At 47.3% G+C, this 20,164-nt stretch overlaps 1 protein-coding gene across 1 annotated transcript in view; it reads right to left on the bottom strand.

The window, feature by feature from the left end:
* LOC142765970 (uncharacterized) overlaps positions 1-19,578 on the bottom strand; it is an 82,982-nt gene extending 63,404 nt beyond the window's left edge. The window contains exon 1 of the mRNA XM_075867778.1: positions 19,417-19,578. Coding sequence (XP_075723893.1) covers positions 19,417-19,506 — 90 coding nt within the window. The 5' untranslated portion in view covers positions 19,507-19,578. The remainder of the gene's footprint in view (positions 1-19,416) is intronic.
* Positions 19,579-20,164: the final 586 nt, after the last annotated feature.

Genomic DNA, 20,164 nt, shown 5'->3' with positions numbered 1-20,164 from the left:
AACCGGTATTTTCTACCGTCACCACCATGGGCTTACCACCACCACCACAATCTGCCATCATTTTTTTCAACTCTCGCCATCATCAGCCATTGTGCCAAATCGAGTTTTCACCATATTCATTATTCTTTCCACCATATCCACCAAGAATTCTAGCATCCATCTACCCAGGATGTTCAGTAAAGTCAGGCTTCAAGAATACGAAGTGACCGTCGTTTACAAGTCTGGAATAAGGTACTCCGACACCAACTGCTTGTCTCGTGCTTCATCGAACCACCGCCACCCGATGGCCTGGATAAAAACAGCTTTTTAGGAACATTTATTGCCAACGAATTCATCAAGCATTAGCGAGTTGACGCGGAACTCAGAAGTCTTATGGAATACCTGGAGGGTAACAACTCGACTGTTCCGAATGTTTACAAGAGAGGACGGGAGTCCTTCTTCTCGCGAAATGAATTTCTCTTAAAGAACGTCTCGCCCCTTTGAGCCGACCACCTCCTCGTGGTTCTTTCAGCAGTGAGACCACAAGTACTTGAGGCCCTACACGACGACCCGACGGCAGGACACTTTCGTGTTTCCAGCACGCTCGCGAGAATACAAGAAAACTAGTGCTGGCAACGCCTTACCGCTGACGTCGCTCATTACGTAAGGACATGCCGAGATTGACAGTGGTGCAAGGCATCACTTACAAGGCCAGCAGGCTTTCTACGGCCAAGCCAACAACCTTGTCGACTGTTAAAATATCGGAATGAACCTACCGCAGCCTTTTCCTACGTCAAATTTGAGAAAAATTGGATCGTCGTAGCTACCGACTACCTTACCCGCTAGGCCGAGAAAAAAGCCCTGCCCAAAGGTTGTGCATTTGAGGCAGCAAAATTTTTCGTCAAAAGCAACATCCTTCGTCACGGTTCTCCCGAGGTCCTCGTAACCGACAGAGGTACAGAATTTACTGCTCAGCCTACAAATGCAATTTTAGCATACAGCCAGACAAGCCACAGCCCTACGACAGCGTACCAACCACGGACTAATGGCCTCGCCGAGTGCCTAAGCAAGACCATCAACGACCATCCTCTCGTACCAGAAGTTCGCATACAACACCGCAGTACGAGGAACGACGCCGATGATGCCGTACTTTCTGGCCTACAGAAGGACCCCGGCAATGACGCATGGCGCTATGCTACCCAACTTCACTGACGAAAAAAACCATGATTTGAGCGAGTACCTTGAGTGCGCCGAAAAACTCCGACAACTCACCCACCTCCGTATTCCGAACCAATCAACGACGGATTGCCGCAATCAAAATCTTCAATGACACTTCGCGGAATACTTCCTTGGTGAACGTGCTTGGAAATGGGCGCCAGTACGATGACGTAGACTCAGTGAAAAACTTTTGCGATGGTATTTTGAACCATACAGGGTAATGTGACGTCTCGGCCTACTCGATTACGATGTTGTCCCCGACGGCATCACGCAATCTCACCGACGTTGATCACAACCTGAAGTCATCCATGTCACACAGCTGAAGCTATTTCATGCGCGCTAACGAACTGAAACAGTGTATTTTGTTGTGGTTGTTATTGCTCTATTGTAATTTATTTCTTGTTTTTCTTGCATTAGTTTTTATACTGTCATCCTCTGTAAATTGATGATATTTGGGGTTTAGCGTCCCACCACTACCATATTATTACGTGTAAACTAGCAGTAGTCAGTCTGCAGCCCCAACACAGCTCACCGACAACGTCCCCTTCTTCACTCTCAGTCTGAGGCGCCCTTTTTGGGTATGTCCAACTATGCCATGTTACACTCAGCCGAAACCACGTAACACAACCTCGGCGGCAAAAGCGCCGACCCGGTGAACTTACGGGGCCACAGCAGGAGCAGTGTGGTAACGCTTCAGCCTTGATACGTAGACGACGTCTCGGGAAAGCAGAGCAGAAGAAGTTTATGGATTATTAGAAACAATTTCATATGTAGTGTCGGTCACACGTCTAAATGCTGGTGCACACCGGCAACTAGCAGTGGTCGCGCGACCATTTGCGACCGGTTGCAAACGTTCGCAAAGCGACTGCTTTGGCTGGTCGCTTCCTGACAAATTTTTCAGTCGCGCGAGTGCAGTCGCAATGCTGCTGGAACCAATCAGCGATGCTCAATTTTTGTTCTTTTGTTTTTCATTGCACTGGCTTCCTGCCGCCAGATACAAACTAGTGCGTTCCTCTGGGTCTGTGGCACCATGGCTACCACGGAATAGTTGACTTGGAAATGGCGGGGCTCAGAAGCTCGAGCAAAGTGTCGAATTCACGTGACGGTATTCGCAAGAAAGTATATACCGTCAAAAAGAAAATAAATTGTGCGCTATCCTCTCCCCGTATTCAGAACCGTTTTATTGTCTTGTCACCACCTTCAATGCAGCGCGTTTTGGACGCGTTTGTGCTTCATGTCTTGGCATCGACTCAAGACACCACGTTCGAGACGCGTTTGTGCTGTTTTGTAGGCTGTAGCAAGTCAATTTAAATTCAAGGACCGTTTCTGAATGCGCACGACTCTCGAAAATACTCCTCGTCGTCTCAGCGCAGCTCGGGAGGCAGGCGGCTTTCATGACTGGCCATTTCCCGCGATCTAAAGGACGGTCACCCCCACTACCAGCTTTTTTTTTCTTTGGAGGCTTCTGTGATGCCAGTGCTGACACCATGGCAAAGAGCATGAGCACCATGACAATGTCTTGTTCTCCACTTGAATCAAACTTTATGTGGTTGGGAACGCTGTGCGAGAACGGACGAAAACAATAAATGCGGCGCGCCCGGTTTGTTCCGCTCACTCAGCTGGCGGTGCTCAGCTGATCGGCGCTGGTCTCTAGAGCTCTTTCTGATAACAAGATCCAGACGTGACTCTCCGCATTTGCGACTTCCGGTCGCTCTCATGCAGCCCCTGCCGGTGTGAACATCAGTAGCTTTTCGATCGCCAGGCGCAAATAGTCGCGCCACCATTGCTAGTCGCCGGTGCGCACCAGCCTTAAGCATACGATAAGGGCCCGTGAAACGAGAAAGAAGCTTCTCTGAAAGGCCTGCATGACGCGTAGGGGACCAGAGGAGAACAATGGAACTTGTCGGAAAGTGTTCGTGGCGATGCAGCTCGTCGTAACGATGCTTCTGTGAGTCTTGGCATGCCGTTAATATACTGCGGCCAAGCTGACGAGCATAGCCAGCTCGGGCAATAGCGTCGCGTGCATATTCAGAAGCACACTGCGCAGCGGCTGGAAGGAAGGTATCCAACGGCAAATTTCGTTCGCGTCCAAGCAGAAGGTAAAATGGCGAGTACCTAGCAGTTCATGCCAGGAGAAATTTTACGCGAACGTCACGTAGGGTAGCGCAAGGTCCCGATCACGATGGTCAGCCGAGACGTATTTCGATAACAACATGTCCTTCAGGGTGCGGTTTAAACGCTCTGTAAGCCCGTTAGTCTGGAGGTCGTACGATGCCGTGAGCTGAAGTTGGTTAGAGCAGGAACGCAGGACATCTTCAAATACATTCGAAAGGAACGTACGGCCTCTGTCTGTCAGCAGTTGACGAGGGGCTCCATGCACTAAAATGAGATCTCGTAGTAGAAAATCAGCGACGTCTGTAGCACAGCTTATTGGCATGGCTCGTGTAACTGCATAGCGGGTCGCGTAAGCGGTAGCAACCGTGACCCACTTGTTTCCGGAGGTTGATGTCGGGAAGGGACCGAGAAGGTTCAAATCAACGCGAAGCAGTGGCTCTGATGGCATGTCTACGGACTGAAGATACCCGGCAGGGAGTCCCGACAGCTTTTTGAGGCACTGGCGAATTTCACAAGCGTTGACGTAACGACGTACAGAGCGTGAAAGGTCAGGCCAGTAGAAGTGGTGGCGCACACGTTCATATGTGCGAGAGACACCAAAATGACCCGTGGATGGCGCGTGATGGAGCTTGCAGAGAACTGCGGAGCGCAGGTGCTTTGTTGTGACCAGAAGAAGGTCGTGACCATTAAGTGATAAATTACGCTGATATAAGGTGTGTGGCTGATATCCGGATCGCAACGCTGCTCGTCACCGGGATGAAGCAGCTGGGAGATGGAAAGAACGCAACCCACAAAATCAGTGCTTGTAGGGTCGCAGTGAGCCACAGCTTAGCGTGACAGACAATTCACATCTTTGTACAGTTTTCCTCATTTATACAATGCACTTTAAGAATGTCCTTCAAAACAGAGTGCCCAGCGGGTGAGACGTCCTGCGGAATCTTTGAGGGATGCTAGCCAGCAAAGCGCGTGGTGGTCGGTGAGAACTCTGAATGGTCGGCCGTGTAATTAATGCAAAATTTCGCGACTTCCCACACCAGCGCTAGGCATTCGCGCTCGGTGATGGAATAAGTCCGCTCCGAGGGGGCCAGCAGCCTGCTGGAATAGGTTATCACGCGATGCTGCCCACGTTGTCACTGAGCCAACACAACGCATATTCCGTAACCACTGGCATCAGTGCGGCCTTTGTTTGGTGCCGCAGTGTCGAAATGAGCCAGAACAGGAAAGGAAGTGAGCAATGCGGTGAGGTCTTAGATATCTTCTGCTTGCAAGGGACCCAAGGTAAACGTGTCATCTGGTTTGAGTAAATCTCTATGCGGCCGAGCAATTTCCGCAAAATTCTTCATGAACTGGCGAAAGTAGGAGCAGAGCCCCACAAAGCTGCGGAAATCTTTAGCAGTTTTCGTCACAGTAAAGTCCTCCACAGCTCGAAGTTATTCTGGGTCAGGCTGTACGCTGTAAGCATCAACAATATGCCCAAGTATTGTAATGCGGTGGCGACAAAACCGGCACTTAGGGGAAATCAGCTGAAGGCCGGCGAGCCGGAATATATCAAGAATTTCGGACAGTCTCTCCAGGTGCGCTTCAAAAGTGGCAGCAAACACAATCACGTCATGTGAATAACAAAGACATGTAGACCACTCGAATTCATGGAGCATGGACTCCAAGATTCGTTCGAAGGCAGCGGGGGCATCACATGAGCCGAATGGCATGACCTTGAATTGTCAAAGGTCATCAGGTGTTCCAAAAGCCGTCTTGTCTCGGTCCATGGGGGTCCACGGTAATCTGCCAATAACCAGAGCGAAGATCGATGGAAAAAAGTAGGCAGCACCAAGGAGGCAATCAAGGGCATCGGGAATTTGTGGCAGCGAGTATGCGCCTTCTGGTGATGTTGTTATGGTGGCGATAGTCCACGCGAAATCGCCACGATCGGTTCTTTTTAACTATTACCACCGGGGACGCCCAGGGACTGGATAATGGTTCACTAATGTCCTTTGCTAGCATTTTGTTCACCTCCTTCAGAATAATGCTCCACTCAAAAGCAGACACTCTGTAGTGACGGTGGTGAACAGGGTTGGCATCACCTGTGTGTATGCGATGCTGGACAAAGGACGTCTGCCCTAGAGGTCGTTCACCAAAATCAAAAAATATCCTGGTAGGCCTCGAGAATATGCTGTAGTGATTCAACTTGCGAAGGCGGAAGATCAGTAGCGATCATATCTACAATTTTACGGCTGCCCGAATGTGCTGTGAACGGTGTGCGCTGCGTTTAAAAAAGGGTATCTAAGGCAAACACTTCGGTTTGTGAATCGAGCAACGGACACAGGGGCGCCACAGAAATGCCTTGTGAAAGCATTGCATTGTGTAGCCGAAATTTCCGAGTGGTAGACAAGCTCTGTTATTTATGATGCTGAGCACCATGTAGGGAACTGCAACATTATGTGCAAGAAGTACGTCGGTGAGAGGCGTAGCGTAATAGTCACCGCTGGCCACAGCTGGTGAGCACAGGAAGTCTATATACGTCACAGTTTTCAAGAGCAGGTGAATAAAGTCGCTGCATTGTAATCGGCATGTAGGTACGGGGCATCAATGATTTGTAGCAGTTCAAGGCAGGACCCGCCAGTGGAGCAACCAATCAGAGCAGAATTGGCGGCAGGAAAATTGAGGCCTTGTATAAGGTCTTGGCATTATGTCACAAGGACGGAAAAAAGGACGACCACCTCATGACTGGCAACAGTAAGTTGAGCTGTGCACACATCGAGGACAGGGACTGTTGTGCCATCTGCAACTTGGACGACACTGGTCAAGGGGGCTTGAGGATCGTCTTGATGCGACGACGAAGATGCCAACTCATAATAGAGACGTGAGCACCCATAGGAATCAAAACTTCAACAGGTGTGCCATCAACATATACTTCAAGCGTGTTCCGATTCAAACTTAAGGGCTACAGAGAATTTATGGGTAAGGTCGACAGGGCAGCTTCACCTCCACAAGCTGCGCAGCCTGCTAAGCCTAGGACATGCGGTGGTTAAACGGTGGCGAGGGAGAGCGGCGACGCGTATTTGAACGAGAAGGGCGGCTTTGAGGTAGCAACGACGATGGGACAGGGTGGCTGTAGTCCTAGGGGGCAGTAAATGCTGTAGACTAACCCCCGCATTTACAAATGCTTCTCAACTCGACTTTCACCCTTCACTTGACAGAGTTGAGCACTGCGCCACCACTTGGCTGAAAATGACGCTACCCTACTGCAGAATCTCAGCAGACTATCGCTGATATGCAGTGACTTGCCGTACCTACAGATGGCGCTCCCATCGGCTTTCTCAACTTGCCGCATTGCCTTGTGCCTTGTGCAACATGCCTTGTGGACGGGGAATAACTGCAGAGAAAAGAATCAGGAGATAGTGGATTGCATGAGTGCGGATATTAAGGAATTTGGTAATGGGGCCGAAATCATCCTTCTAGGGGACATGAATGCCCACATACATGACCTTGACGGATATTCAGACACCAATGGGAAGTTATTACTGGATCTTTGCGAGCAACATAGTCTGGAGATAGTTAACACGGGGCCTAAATGTGACGGCCAGATCACATGGGAAGTCGGAAACAAGCAATCAAGTATTGATTATTGTCTCATGACTGAAGGAATTTACCACAAACTGACAGAAATGAGGATAGACGAGGCAGGCATTAACAGCTTGGGTAGTGATCATAAACGAATAACATTACAAATGGGATACGAAACTAAAAATATGAGCATGGAATCAAAGTCTGGCAGCTCGTATTTAAATGACAAACAAATAATAAATATAGCCGCAAGAGTCGAGGAAGAAGTAGGCGAAATACCAGGCAAGGACTGGGAGTATAGGGAGCTGTTACATCTAATGACGAAGGAGATAGGGAAAGAGAAGAAAACCGTTTGCTGGAAAGGAAAAAGGAAGCCAAAAAGTTGGTGGAACAAGGAAATCCGGGAGGCGATCGAGAAGCGACGCGAAGCATCACGGGAGCATAGAAAGGCAAAAAAGGAGAAGCGGCCGCAGGACGAAGTCAAAAAAATATGGGAAATATATTTGGAGAAAAAATCCCTTGTACAGAAATTGGTAGAGGCAAAAATTAAAGGTGAAAGTGAACGCTGGATGACAGAGATACACGAAAAAAAGGAGGCCGCGCCTAGGATTTTTTGGAGCCACATAAAGGCGCTAGGTAGGAAGTCTGTCACAACGCAACAACATATTCTAGATGAAGGAGGAAATCAATTGGAAGGGTACGAAGCGCTAGGTTACATCCAAAAGGTAACAGCCGATTCGTTTCAAAAGAGCGTCCAGGGGATCTCCCCGGTGAGTAAAAGTGTCGCGGAGAAAGCAACAGAGGAAGAGCTAGTACTAGATAATTTCAACTGGAAAAAGGCCGAAGGAAAAATTCCAAAGCGCACTGCCGCGGGTTTAGATGGGATTCCCGTTAGCCTCATTAACGAACTAGGACATAACACTAAAGAAGCATTGTTAAAAGCAGTAGAAAAAAGCTTAAAGGACGGACAAATACCGGACAGTTGGCGACAAAGTAGAATGAACTTAATCTATAAAGGCAAGGGAGAAAAGGACAAGATTCGCTCGTACAGACCACTAACCATTACATCGGTACTATACAGGTTGGCGATGCAAGCAGTAAAAATGAAAATAGAAACATGGGCCGAACATAACAATATTTTGGGAGAACTTCAGAACGGATTTCGAGTCGACAGGCGGTTAGACGATAACCTGTTTGTTCTCACTCAGTGTATAGAAATATCTAAAATAGAGAATAGGCCCTTGTACGTGGCTTTTCTAGACATCACTGGGGCATACGACAACGTTAATCACGAAATTTTGTGGGATATATTGAAAGGAATGGGCATGGGCGACGACTGTATACAGCTTTTGAGGGAGAAATACCGAGAAAATACAGTTTGCATAGAGTGGGAAGGAATGCGTAGCAAAGAGATCGTTGAGGTTAGCAGGGGTCTGAGACAGGGATGTCCTTTGTCCCCACTGTTATTCATGCTGTACATGGTGAGTATGGAAAAAGCGCTAGAAGGTAGCAACATTGGTTTTAATCTGTTACACAAACAGGGCGGCATGATGATTGAGCAGAAGCTTCCAGGTTTATTTTATGCGGACGATATCGTCTTATTTGCGGACAGTCGAGATGATATACAGCAGCTGGCGAATATATGCGGAAGGGAAGGTGAAGCTCTTGGACTAGGATTCAGTGTAACGAAGTGTGGTTTGATGGTATTCAATGATCCCTGTGATCAGACGGTGTCCATACAAGGCCAAGAAATACCGAGGGTGAGTGAATACAAGTACCTTGGAGTATGGGTAAATGAGAGTGATAGATACATGGAGGTACAGGAAAAAGCCTCGGCAGCAAAAGGAAAGAGGAATGCGGCAATAATGAAGCACAGAGCGTTGTGGGGATACAATAGGTATGAGGTGCTTCGAGGTCTGTGGAAGGGTGTAATGGTTCCAGGGCTTACTTTTGGGAACTCAGTGGTGTGCATGAGGGCAGAGGTGCAATCGGGAATGGATGTAAATCAAAGGACTGTGGGACGCCTCGCGTTGGGTGCTCACGGGAAGACGACAAACGAGGCTGTAAAGGGCGATATGGGGTGGGCAGGTTTTGAGGCGAGGGAAGCGCAGAGCAAAATAAGGTTCGAAGAAAGGCTAAGAAATATGAAGAAGAGTAGATGGGCAGAGAAGGTGTTCCGTTATTTGTATAGGAAGAGCGTGGACACACAGTGGAGAAAAAGAACTAGAAGACTCACTAGTAAATATACGGCTGGTATTGTGAGCCATATGTCAACAAAGAGCGTTAAGGGAAAAGTCAGGGAGGCGGAGAGGATTTACTGGATGGCAGCTATGGAGAAAAAACCGGCTTTGAGTAACTACCGAAAGGGCAAAAATGAAATAAGGAGGGGAGGCATTTTACGACAATTCAAGGGGAAGCGCTTTACTGTTTGAAGCGAGATCGGGTTGCCTTAGAACGCGTAGTTATAAAGCAAGATTCAGTAAAGAAGAAGAACAATGCACATGCTGCGGGAAAGATAAGGAAACGGCGGAGCATGTTCTGATTGAATGTGGAGATATCCACCCAGGTGTACGTTTGGGCACGAGCCTACAGGAAGCCTTGGGTTTTAGGGGCAATAATGGAAAGCTGAACACACCCGCGATTGAAATAAGTAAGAGACGGTTAGAGTATTGGTGGCAGAAAATTAGAGAGAAAGGACAAAAATAAATATTGGAAAAATAAAATATGGACAGTGTGCCGTAAATGGCAGAGAACTTAAGCTGAAAATTTACCTTTTTTCCATTAAGATAGAATTTATCGGAGTAGAGGCATTAGGCCAACATAAAAAAAAAGAAAAAAGGTTTTTTTTTTTTGTCGAGCCTGGTGGCATACTTGTCACCACCCCGTTATAAAGGGGACGCTCATAGCATCCATCCATCCATCCATCAAGTAAAGGCGAAGCGTTGAGTGAAAGGAGAATCCAGAATACTGAGGTCAGTGTGGGTGGGATAACGGTAATTCTGTGGACGGAATGAGTTACAATAAGTGGGGTTCGAGCCAGAAGACATACATGGCCATCGGATACGGCAGTAACGAGCGATGTGTCTCACGCGACTACAGCGAAAACAGGTTGGCTTATCATCAAGTGTTCTCTATTCAGACGAATTGCTGGTCTGAAGAGAGCACAGACGGCAACGTCTCATGTCCACTGAACCTATCGAGGGATCAGTATAATCCAAGGTGGGTGCAGTGGACAGGATACACAGGTTAGCGAATTCCAGGCGGACAACAGCCTGAATCAAGGAGACAGCTGTCGTTGAGGCATCGGGCAACGTCAGTTTGTTGGCAGCCGAATTAGCGGCCTCGAGTTCACGGTGGCTTATGCGCAGCACGTCTTCGGTTGTAGACGGCTGAGAAGAAGTGGCTTCGCAAGACGATGTCACAGCGTTGTTGGGTAGGCGCTGGAACTTGTGTAAAATGCGTCCTCTCTTCGTCTGCTCGAGACGGCGACACTCTTTAATCACGGCATCGGTGGTCGTTACGTTCGTAAAGACAAGCAGGCTGAACGCATCGTAGGCGATTCTTTTTAAAATGTGTGATATCTCGTCAGCCTCAGTCACTTGGCGATCGGCCCTGTGACATAATGCTAAAGCGTCTTGAATATAAGTTAAGTAGGGCTCGGTAAATGTCTGTGTGCGTATGGCCAATTGCTTGCGTGCATCAAGCTGTTGACGGAACGGGTTGCCAAAAAGGTCGCGGAACTGTTGTTTAAACATTTCCCAGCATGTCATTCCGTGCTCTTGCGTCTCAAACCAGATGCGAGAGGTCTTGTCAAGATATAAAATGACGTTAGAAAGCATAAAGGTTGGGTCCAATCTATATTGCTTGCAGACGCACTCGTACATACTAAGCCACTTGTCCACATTCACGTTATTCTCTCCAGTAAAGGTACGGGGATCACGAGGTTTCGTTAGGGTGTCGTGCCGGGTTGCTGTCGTTGCCGATATCGGTGGCGAAGGCGTATTCTCACCCCAAACCATGGTAGCAGACCTAACGAGGCGTCCACTGAACATCTCGGTTTTCAAACGTGTGTCCAGCAGCTGCACAAATATTACGTGGAGAATAACAGTAGTCAGTCGGTAGCCTCAACACAGCTCACCGACAACGTCCACTTACTTTTTCACTCTCAGTCTATGGCACCCTTTTTGGGTATGTCCCACTATGCCCTGTTACAATCTGGCGAAACCACGTCGTAGAGTGCTCCGAAAATTTAGACCACATTGGGTTCTTTAACGTGCCACCAAATCTCGCCCACGGGCCTACAACATTTCCGCCTCTATCGGAAATGCAGCAGCCGCTGCCGGGATTCCATCCCGCGACCTGGGGGTCAGCAGCCGAGAACCTTAGCCTCTAGACCACCATGGCGGGGCTATCTTCTGTAAAACATCGGGACGATGCCTTTATCAGAAGGGGGGTAGGGCAAAGACACATTCCTGTCCCCAGGTTTTGTTATCGCTTCTCTATACTATATTCAGCGCAAACCATTAACCGGTGTCAGAGAAGCTTCGAGGCTGTAGTAGATGGTTTCGGTAAGGTTATGCAAACTTCGTGAACCTTTCAGATTGTTGTAAAACCTAAGTCGTCGCTAGTGATAACACTAGAATGTTGGATTCATCATTATCATCATCAACATGAGCTTGACTACGTGCACTGCAGGACAAAGGCCTCTCCCATGTTCCGTCAGTTAACCCGGGCCTGTGCTTGCTGCTGTCAATTTATAGCCGCAATGTTCTTAATCTCATCTGCCCATGTAACCTTCTGTCTCCCCCTAACCCACTTGCCTTCTCTTGGAATCCAGTTAGTTACCCATAACGACCAGTGGTTATCCTGTCTACGCACTACATGCCCTGCCTATGTCCATTTCTTCTTCTTGATTTCAGCTATGATATCCTTAACTCCCGTTTGTTCCCTGATCCACTCTGCTCTCTTCTTGTCTCTTAAAGTTACACCTACCATTTTTCTTTCCATTGCTCTCTGCGTCGTCCTCGATTTCAGCTGAACCCTCTTTGTAAGTCTCCAGGTTTCTGTTCCGTAGCTAAGTACCGAGCAGAAACCTGGAGACTTACAAAGAGGGTACAGAATATTGGATTGCAGGTGTATAAATGCCAACACGCTTTGCCGCTTGTCAGTTGATCTACGGCCGACGCTCTGTTCGCCGCTATCAGTGCCAGTGTCTTACTTTCCTTTTGCGTGGCCATAAGTTTGGCCCGAATAAACAGTTTATTTTATGGACGTGGAGTCTGCTCCCGTTGTTCACGTTATGACCCCACAACATTATTATGCTCGGCTAGCTAAGTCGGTAGAGCATCAGACTTCATCTTAGGGCTGTGGGTTCGGGCCCGATGTAGGGGTCGACGTGAAGGCCTCGACTCCCCTTAGGGTGTCAGTGAACCTAAGTTCGCAGGACACGAGGCAGCTTTGCTAGGAATAAGAAGCGCCTTCAAATCCCGACCTAAAAAATTGCAACCATGCATCCGGACTGGTACAACACGGCGCTAGCGCACAAAGGAGGACCGAAAATCTAAAATGAACAATCCCCGGAGAATGGCGGTCAATGAAACATACGGCGCGAAACATAACGGCAAGGAAGCAGATGCGAAACATAGCAACAAGAAAGCAAACTCACACGCAACTCTCCTTAGAATATGAGCCTGTCACTCGCCTTAGCGGATGCCCCAAACAAACGTGGCCACACAAAGGAAAAAATGTCGTGCCTAGCGTGACCGTCACGGCATCCCATCTCTGGCATGCCACTGAAAAACCCCAGCGCTCGTCTTGCCTACCTCTTTATCGGGCAGCCACTTTTCAGCCATCTGTGTCTTCTTTGGAAAATGACGCTCGTCCCGTGCATGGGCAATGCACTTGTGTTCTCGTCGCCCTGCTTCCACCATGCGTGCTGCAAATAAGGGCCTATCAGGCCGACATATATAACCGCCCGACCGTTTGATCATAATTTATCACATGACAATAGTGATACTGTCGTTACGTGCACGCCATTCATTGGACAAACTCTCGCCTTGGTCCTCAAGGCTAAGTGGAAGTAGTACGTGGTGGAAATAACCCAATTTTGTTGCACATACGTGCTTATGGTTTTAGTTTTTCAATAGGTCTGGACCAATACCTGTTTCTAGTAAACTTCTCTGGGCTGAATCATTTGACGTACTTGTGTTCTTTTTGGGACATGCTTAGAATGCTTTTATTATGCTCAGTTATTTTCCGAGTAAGTTCGCTCGCGTTGTAGACTCAGTTTGTTGAAAGAGACTCTTAATATGGCAGAGCAACATGTGGGTGATATTTCACCACTTAACGTACGAGGAAGATTGGGCAAGTGCAATCGATTGACGCAAAAGTTTTTTTTTCAAAATATAGGTTAGGAGAATCGCAATACGGTATGTCCTCCACAATATACAGCATTTAGCGAGACTGTTTGGAAACTTCAATAAAAAAACAAAGATTTGACGCCTCTTTATTGGCCTTTCAAGCTTCTTTTTCTTCCTCTCTGTTTCGTTGTAGGTTAGCTGTTGCGATTTATTGATATTCCGACGGGGCGCCACAGTTGAACTTGATAGCAAAGAAGACGATGTTTGAGCTCTCGTGGAGGCAGGGCTATTCAGGTGCCTTTTCCCCGTAACATTTTGGTGGAGCTGCGGTTCCAGTCAGAATCTTCATCTACGACGATTCTACGCAGCGGACGTTCCTTGCCTGTCTCTGCGATAGCTGATCACGAAGAAAATGAGAATTCGTCAGAAACATCACCAAGCGTGCCTCGTCCAACCACGTAGTGTCTGACGTCATCGAATACAGCCATCATGAACCAGACCGTCGTCTGACCCGACCACATGACTCAGGCACCTTCTTTCGGCTGTGACAACAAGGATGTTGAAAAGTGGCTTCAGCTATACAAACGGATGAGTGACTATCATTTGGGACCGGGTGCTTCTGTTGGCCATCTTCTCTTTTACCTTGAGGGCACGGCCAAAGTGTGGTTTTCCAACCACGAGGAAGAGGTCACCAGTTGGGACATTCAAAAATGCAAACTCATCGACCTGTTCGGCAAGCCCTTTGGGCATCGCCGTTCGGCTGTGAAAGAACTTTCGTGACGACTGCAATCGTGCACCGAGTCATACGTGATATGAACTCAGAATTTGCTCGCCCACTGCGCATGGTTGACGACTAGGTGCCAGAATCCGAAATGGTCGCGCACATACTTAAAGGAGTCGCGAATGATGCCTTCACTCTCCTCGTGTTCCGGCTCTTCGACAGTAGACGACGTCGTCAGTAAATGCTGATGCTTTTATAAAGTGAAATCGCGTATTAATCACCAATTTTTGTGTCTTCCTGACCTAGCTGCCACATCTACCAGCGAAGAAGCCCGTCTCCAACCAGCCACCGCTGCTTCCGGCAATATTTTGCGCATGGTTTGCCGTGAAATCGAGGCCGCGTCTCCTTTTAATGATCATGCCCGTGCCACTGACATTTCTCATGCAAAGATTTTTTTAATTCAGACCGTTGTGCTCCTAGAACTGGCCACTGCCGGAGTACAAACGCTCTGCCCAGTTTACTAAACCAACTAGCGTACTTTATAAGTCCCGCCGCCCGTACAACCGTTCACGTTAAAGAAAAACGGCTGAATTGCGAACCTCCGAATAAAGACTGATCTGCTCTGCTTCGGACGAGTCGGCCACATTTCACGTCATTGCCATATTTCCTGAAATTTGCAGCCGTGGCCGCACCATGCCAACACCCGGCACCTACCTGATGGTTCCCGCATGCTAATACACGTTGACCACGAAAACGCTTTCCTACACCTGCCCGCTCGAGTAAACGACTCGCGGTCGCCATCAGGACGCCTTTCCCACTCACCTACCCGTCGCCGCTCTCCCTCGCCCTCCTACCACCACCAGTCCTCGGTGAACTAACGGGCGCCGCTCCTAAAGGTGAGCCTTATTTGGCGACCCAGCACAAAATTTGTCACCACGCGCTTCCCGGTCACAAGAACTAGATCAGCACAAATGTAGGTGGCACACCTGCAACATCACTTATTGGCGTCAGCGCTCACATGTAAGTAATGAACTCCAGCCTTCGTGCTCGGCTAAAAAAGTGCTCACTCCTGCTCCTATCACTGTAAACCGAGTAGCCGATAGAGCAACAGCAGCTGGCACTGGTAGGTATGCCGACCGCGTCACTTTGGCTGGAAGTCATAATTCTGTTTTACGTCCTGGACCACTGCCCACATGAAATCATTCCAGAATTAGATTTTCTGCCGGAGCATTCCGTCTTATTTGATTGTTCTGCTGCTGTTGTTCAGCTCGCTCTACCACATGCCATTGACCCCCCTGCTTCTGTGCCGCCAAAGCTATGCTCCGTCATTTAGATTCGCATTTTCCGCTGAGCTGTCACGTATATATACGTCTCGTCCAATCCACCTGTGGCCGACGGAGATTATGTCGTCTCACCTAACACTAACGTCCTGTGTTTGCTCAGTGAAACGTTCCCGCACACGATTATGACTATGAAGGACAACATGAGACGTATTGCTATAGTGAACTTTGTTCTGTGATCACAAGTACTGCACTGAGGAATATGCTTTTCAACCTTTGACCCGGCAAGCGACCACCACATTTCTACTTTAACAAAGGAGGCGTCGTTTCCTGCCAGTCTTTAGTTTGGCACTTTACGAGATCGCATAACAAAATGATCACCTCTGATCTCTCGACCGGGCACGTGAATGCGCTTCGAGGCCTCCTTGCGTCATATCAAGACGTCTTTATTCTCCGCGACCCACAACTAGGCCAAACGACCGTCGTAAAGCATCGGATTAAAGGCACACTCACAAAGCTTCCAAAATACAAAAAAGCGAAAAATACTTTCCTGATATTCCTCGTCTCTTTTGGCGCATTACTGTAACATGTGACGTTCCCGTGACGGCCACAGCGTACATGCTCTCGATTGACTGATATACGCGAATTATCGCATGGGATTTGTCTCCTACACTGCTTCGCTATGCAGTCGCTCATCGTTCTTCTTTGTCTCGCATGAATATTTTGCATAACCAACAAATCCAACTTCCCTTTTGTGTTTATAACTGCGCAAGCCGCGATAACAGCGTGCAATGAAGAAGCGCGAAATCCCGATACGCTCTAGCGCTTAGTGCACATATTGGTCACGGGCATTGAAGAACTAAAGCGTGAGAAGAATGCAGCGTGTGTATGAAGAAGAGGAGAAAATCACCCCATCGTATTCAAACGTGGGTTGGTGAGTGGCCCTTCAATACCAGCGATGCAAATTTTGTTCACCGAACGCCACATGATCCAGAAAAACTGTTCACAAGATACCTGCTCGGAACATCATTGAGCCGTCTGCGGCCAATGGGCTTCGCCTGCCGTCCTCGTCAAAAGGAAGATAACAGATGGCATTTCTGTGTCGACTACCACAATCTTACAAAGTAACAAAAAAGTCGTGTATTCCCTGCCACGGATAAATGACGTCAGTTATTGTCTTAGCGGAGCGAATCAATTTTATTCAATCAACCTTCGTTCCAGCTACTGGCAGATAGTAGTTAATCACAAGAACCGTGAAAAGATAGCGTTCACAATTTCTGATGGACTCTACCAGTTTAAAGTAATGCCATTTGGGTTTCGCGATGCCTCTGCTACATTAGAACGCATTATGGGCGCTGTCCTTCCCGGTTGTAACTAATCAATCTGCTCGTGCTACATTGATGACGTCATTGTTTTCTCACCGACTTTTACAACACAACTCTAGCCGCTCTCGGCTACTCTTTCCGTTTTCTTCAAAGCAGGACTTCAAATGAACTCGTCGAAATGTCACTTTGGCCCCCGCAAACTGGCTGTTTTCGGTCACCCTATTTATTCTTCTGGTGTTTGTCCCGACCCTGGTTAAATTTGCTTTGTCAAATATTTCCCTCTCCTGACCTCCGCGAACGATCTTTGAAGCTTTTAGGTCTCTGCCCCACCTTTCGCTAATTTTTGCAGAATTTTGCTGACGTCGTGCACCCACTCACAGAACTACTAAAGAAAGAAGCTTGCGCATAAAGATGACGCACTTTTAATTAGAAAAATAGACATTGATTTGATTTGATTGATTTGTGAGGTTTAACGTCCAAAAACCACTATTTGATTATGAGAGACGCCGTAGTGGAGAGATCCGGAAATTTTGACCACCTGGGGTTCTTTCACGTGCACCCAAATCTGAGTACACGGGCCTACAACATTTCCGCCTCCAGCGGAAATGCAGCCACCACAGCCGGGATTTGATCCCGCGACCTGCGGGTCAGCAGCCGAGTACCTTAGCCACTAGACCACCGTGGCGGGGCAAGAATAGACATACCGCACTATTGCTAAGAGCGCTAGGCAAACAGACTTGGCCTAGATCTCACTGACAAGGAATATATAATTCATGCGGAGGGCCCTGAAAATTCTCTCCACACGGCAACACGATGATCAGGAATGCGCAGTAATTTTTACTGCACATTTACCACAGAATGTGCTTTTAGAGCGTAGCTATTGAAACCGAGTGTAAGTAACTTCGTGTCCAAAAACTACATAAACGGGTAGGCGCTACAAGAGTGTAAAAACCCTACCACAGCAAACAGCAGGTGCGCGCGTTAAAAAAAAAAAAAACTCTGCTCAACAAAGTGGATCTCGTTACACACTCGAGTAACACAGAAAAAAAAATTTTAAAAAAGGAAATAGAAGAAGAAAATACAGGAAAGAAAAGGTATAACGACAAAAGGACTGAAATATTTCAATAAATGAATGAACTAGAAGAAAGAAGAGACAAGCAATAACGAAAAAAATGAAGATGAAAAATGCTGAAACGCAAGAAAATCAGATACAAAGCAGATGGTACAAAATCAGATAAGGGGAAAAATTGGCAGATCCCACGTACAGTGTGAATCGATAATACATGAGGCACAAATGAGGAAAGTGGATATGTTAGTTAAAAATCAGCACAACGATTGAGACGGACAAATTATCCCGTACATAACTTTCATAGAATGATTATCATGTTTGGGCGGGCCATTTACCTTCTTCGTCTAATAATGTCTTGTGATACCAAATTTGATACATGTGGAGATAGCGAGGACAGCGTGCTATGAGCTTAGCATGCAGTAATGTTTTATGTGACCCTCGTATCACGATTACTATGCTTAACGTGCCGTCTACTTTCGTCCTGCATTCACGTCACGCAATACCAAATTTGGTATATGTGACACTAGCGGAACGACTGCGAAGGCACCTTGAGCGTGGCGTGCAATCATGACTTACATGACATGCATGTCAGGAGTTCAGCGTTAGGGTCTGTCTCTTATGTTCCCCGTGCGGCGCCATGTCCTTATTAAAGTTTATGACGTGCCCACAGACGGACACCTTGGCGTATCTCGCAAATACGAGCTCGTACGGCACCCTTTCTTCTGGCTAGACATGCCCACTCTGTACGTCGATACGGCACCTCGTATGAGTTGTGTCTACGTCATAAATCACCAGCGCTACTAGTCTGACTTCTTGTCGCTGACTTCTTGTTAAGGGACGGTGTATTGCTTCTGGACGCGCTGAGACAACTTCTCTGAGGTCTTGGCCGTACAGTCTAATCCAACCCATCACCGATATCCTACATTCTTATTCCACACAACACACACTGATATACTGACGAATTCACTTAGCCCCACAGGTTACCATCCCCAAACCAACGAAACAACGGAACGCTTTAGCGTACTTTCACAATAATGCTCGCTATGTATACGAGCCACCCGACCACCTAGACTGAGACCTTGTCCTGCGCTATGCTGTTTTCGCGTATAATACATTACGTCATGACACAGCGGGCGTTTTGCATTTTTACCTATTGTATGCAAAAAAGTCGACTTTGCCGCCGGACACAGTCATCTCAGCTCATTCCCCAGTCAGCAGCGAGTATGCTTATGAAAATATAACGCAAGCCGATCATGGCCGTCAGCTCTTCCGCGCTCGACTATTGGCATCGCAGACTAACGAAAGGCGTTAGTGCTTCGCTTCCAGGGTACCCTTTTGTTAACCTGGTCTCCTCGATGTCAGGTTCGCCTATCAGAAAAGCATTCCGTCTCGTTACACGGCATCTTATCGCGTATTGTGTGAAGTAGCAGCTGTAACCAATGAAATAACCATGCGTGTCTATCATCATTTGCTGTACAGTCCAGTGACGTTGTTCACGTCTCGCGGCTCAAGCCATACAAGGGTGCATCTTATAACGAACTTTCAAGCTCCGAGATGGTGCCTCTGCCATTGGGGTCATGCTGCGTACAAGTGGCATTGAAATGAAGAGGTCAAAGTCTATGAACTGGCACGAACTAATCTCTATCGCTGGCGCTGCTCGCTTAAGCAGCTGTATACATGTATATCAGTGTCAACTCTTCCGAGTCGGTCTCCTTCTCGTAACAATATTTCGGTGTGGAAGAATTCACTTAGCCCTTTCTGCTTTTTGTATGTAAAACATACTTACATTTCTCATTGCGCACAAAGAGTTTCCCACCAAGCTTTCCAGCCATAATATGGTGAAGTAAAATGCAAGATAGCTAGCGTGAAAGCTCATATCCAGCTAAAAATAATTCGTTGAGAGGTTTGTGTAAGGATCTTGTTGCGAAACTCTGTATCGAATGCAGGCGAGAGCGCTCCAGTTTATACCGACATCTGTGCTCTCCAATAAAATATCTGTGTCGCTATGCTGATTGATGCAGAAGAATCACCATTGTGATCCTACTCAGAATCACTCATGACATAAAACATGACAGTAGACGTTTCCTGAGCAGTTATTTTATTGTTATATTGCTTTCAGCGATAAACTGGCTCAATGAACCCGCGGACATATACGAATAATCAGGAAGTTGCCGCAGATTTTAAAAAAATACGTTTTAAAGACTGCATTGCCTTGTAAGCAGAAATGCATTGAATGTAGCCTAATTTAGTAAAAAAACTGCAACAAAAATTTTTGTGAGCAATGCTTGCTCAGTCGCCTTGCTTTCCCACCTACTTGAGGATACTTTGATAAAGCCCACGTGATCTTAAGTTCTGGGTGAGGTTGCACAGCGAAGTGAAAATTTTAATGAAATGGAAAATAAAAAAATATCAATGCACACATTTCTGATTTGGTCATTTGCTATGAAGACGCACAGTCAAATGTTGTGTGCAACACGATAAAAATTTTTACATAAAATCAACTATAATATACTGACATACATCGAGGTCTAAAG

The sequence above is a fragment of the Rhipicephalus microplus genome, chromosome 6 (assembly GCF_043290135.1).
Source record: "Rhipicephalus microplus isolate Deutch F79 chromosome 6, USDA_Rmic, whole genome shotgun sequence".
In the NCBI taxonomy this organism is placed as follows: domain Eukaryota; kingdom Metazoa; phylum Arthropoda; class Arachnida; order Ixodida; family Ixodidae; genus Rhipicephalus; species Rhipicephalus microplus.
This window is presented reverse-complemented; position numbering and strand designations above follow the sequence as displayed.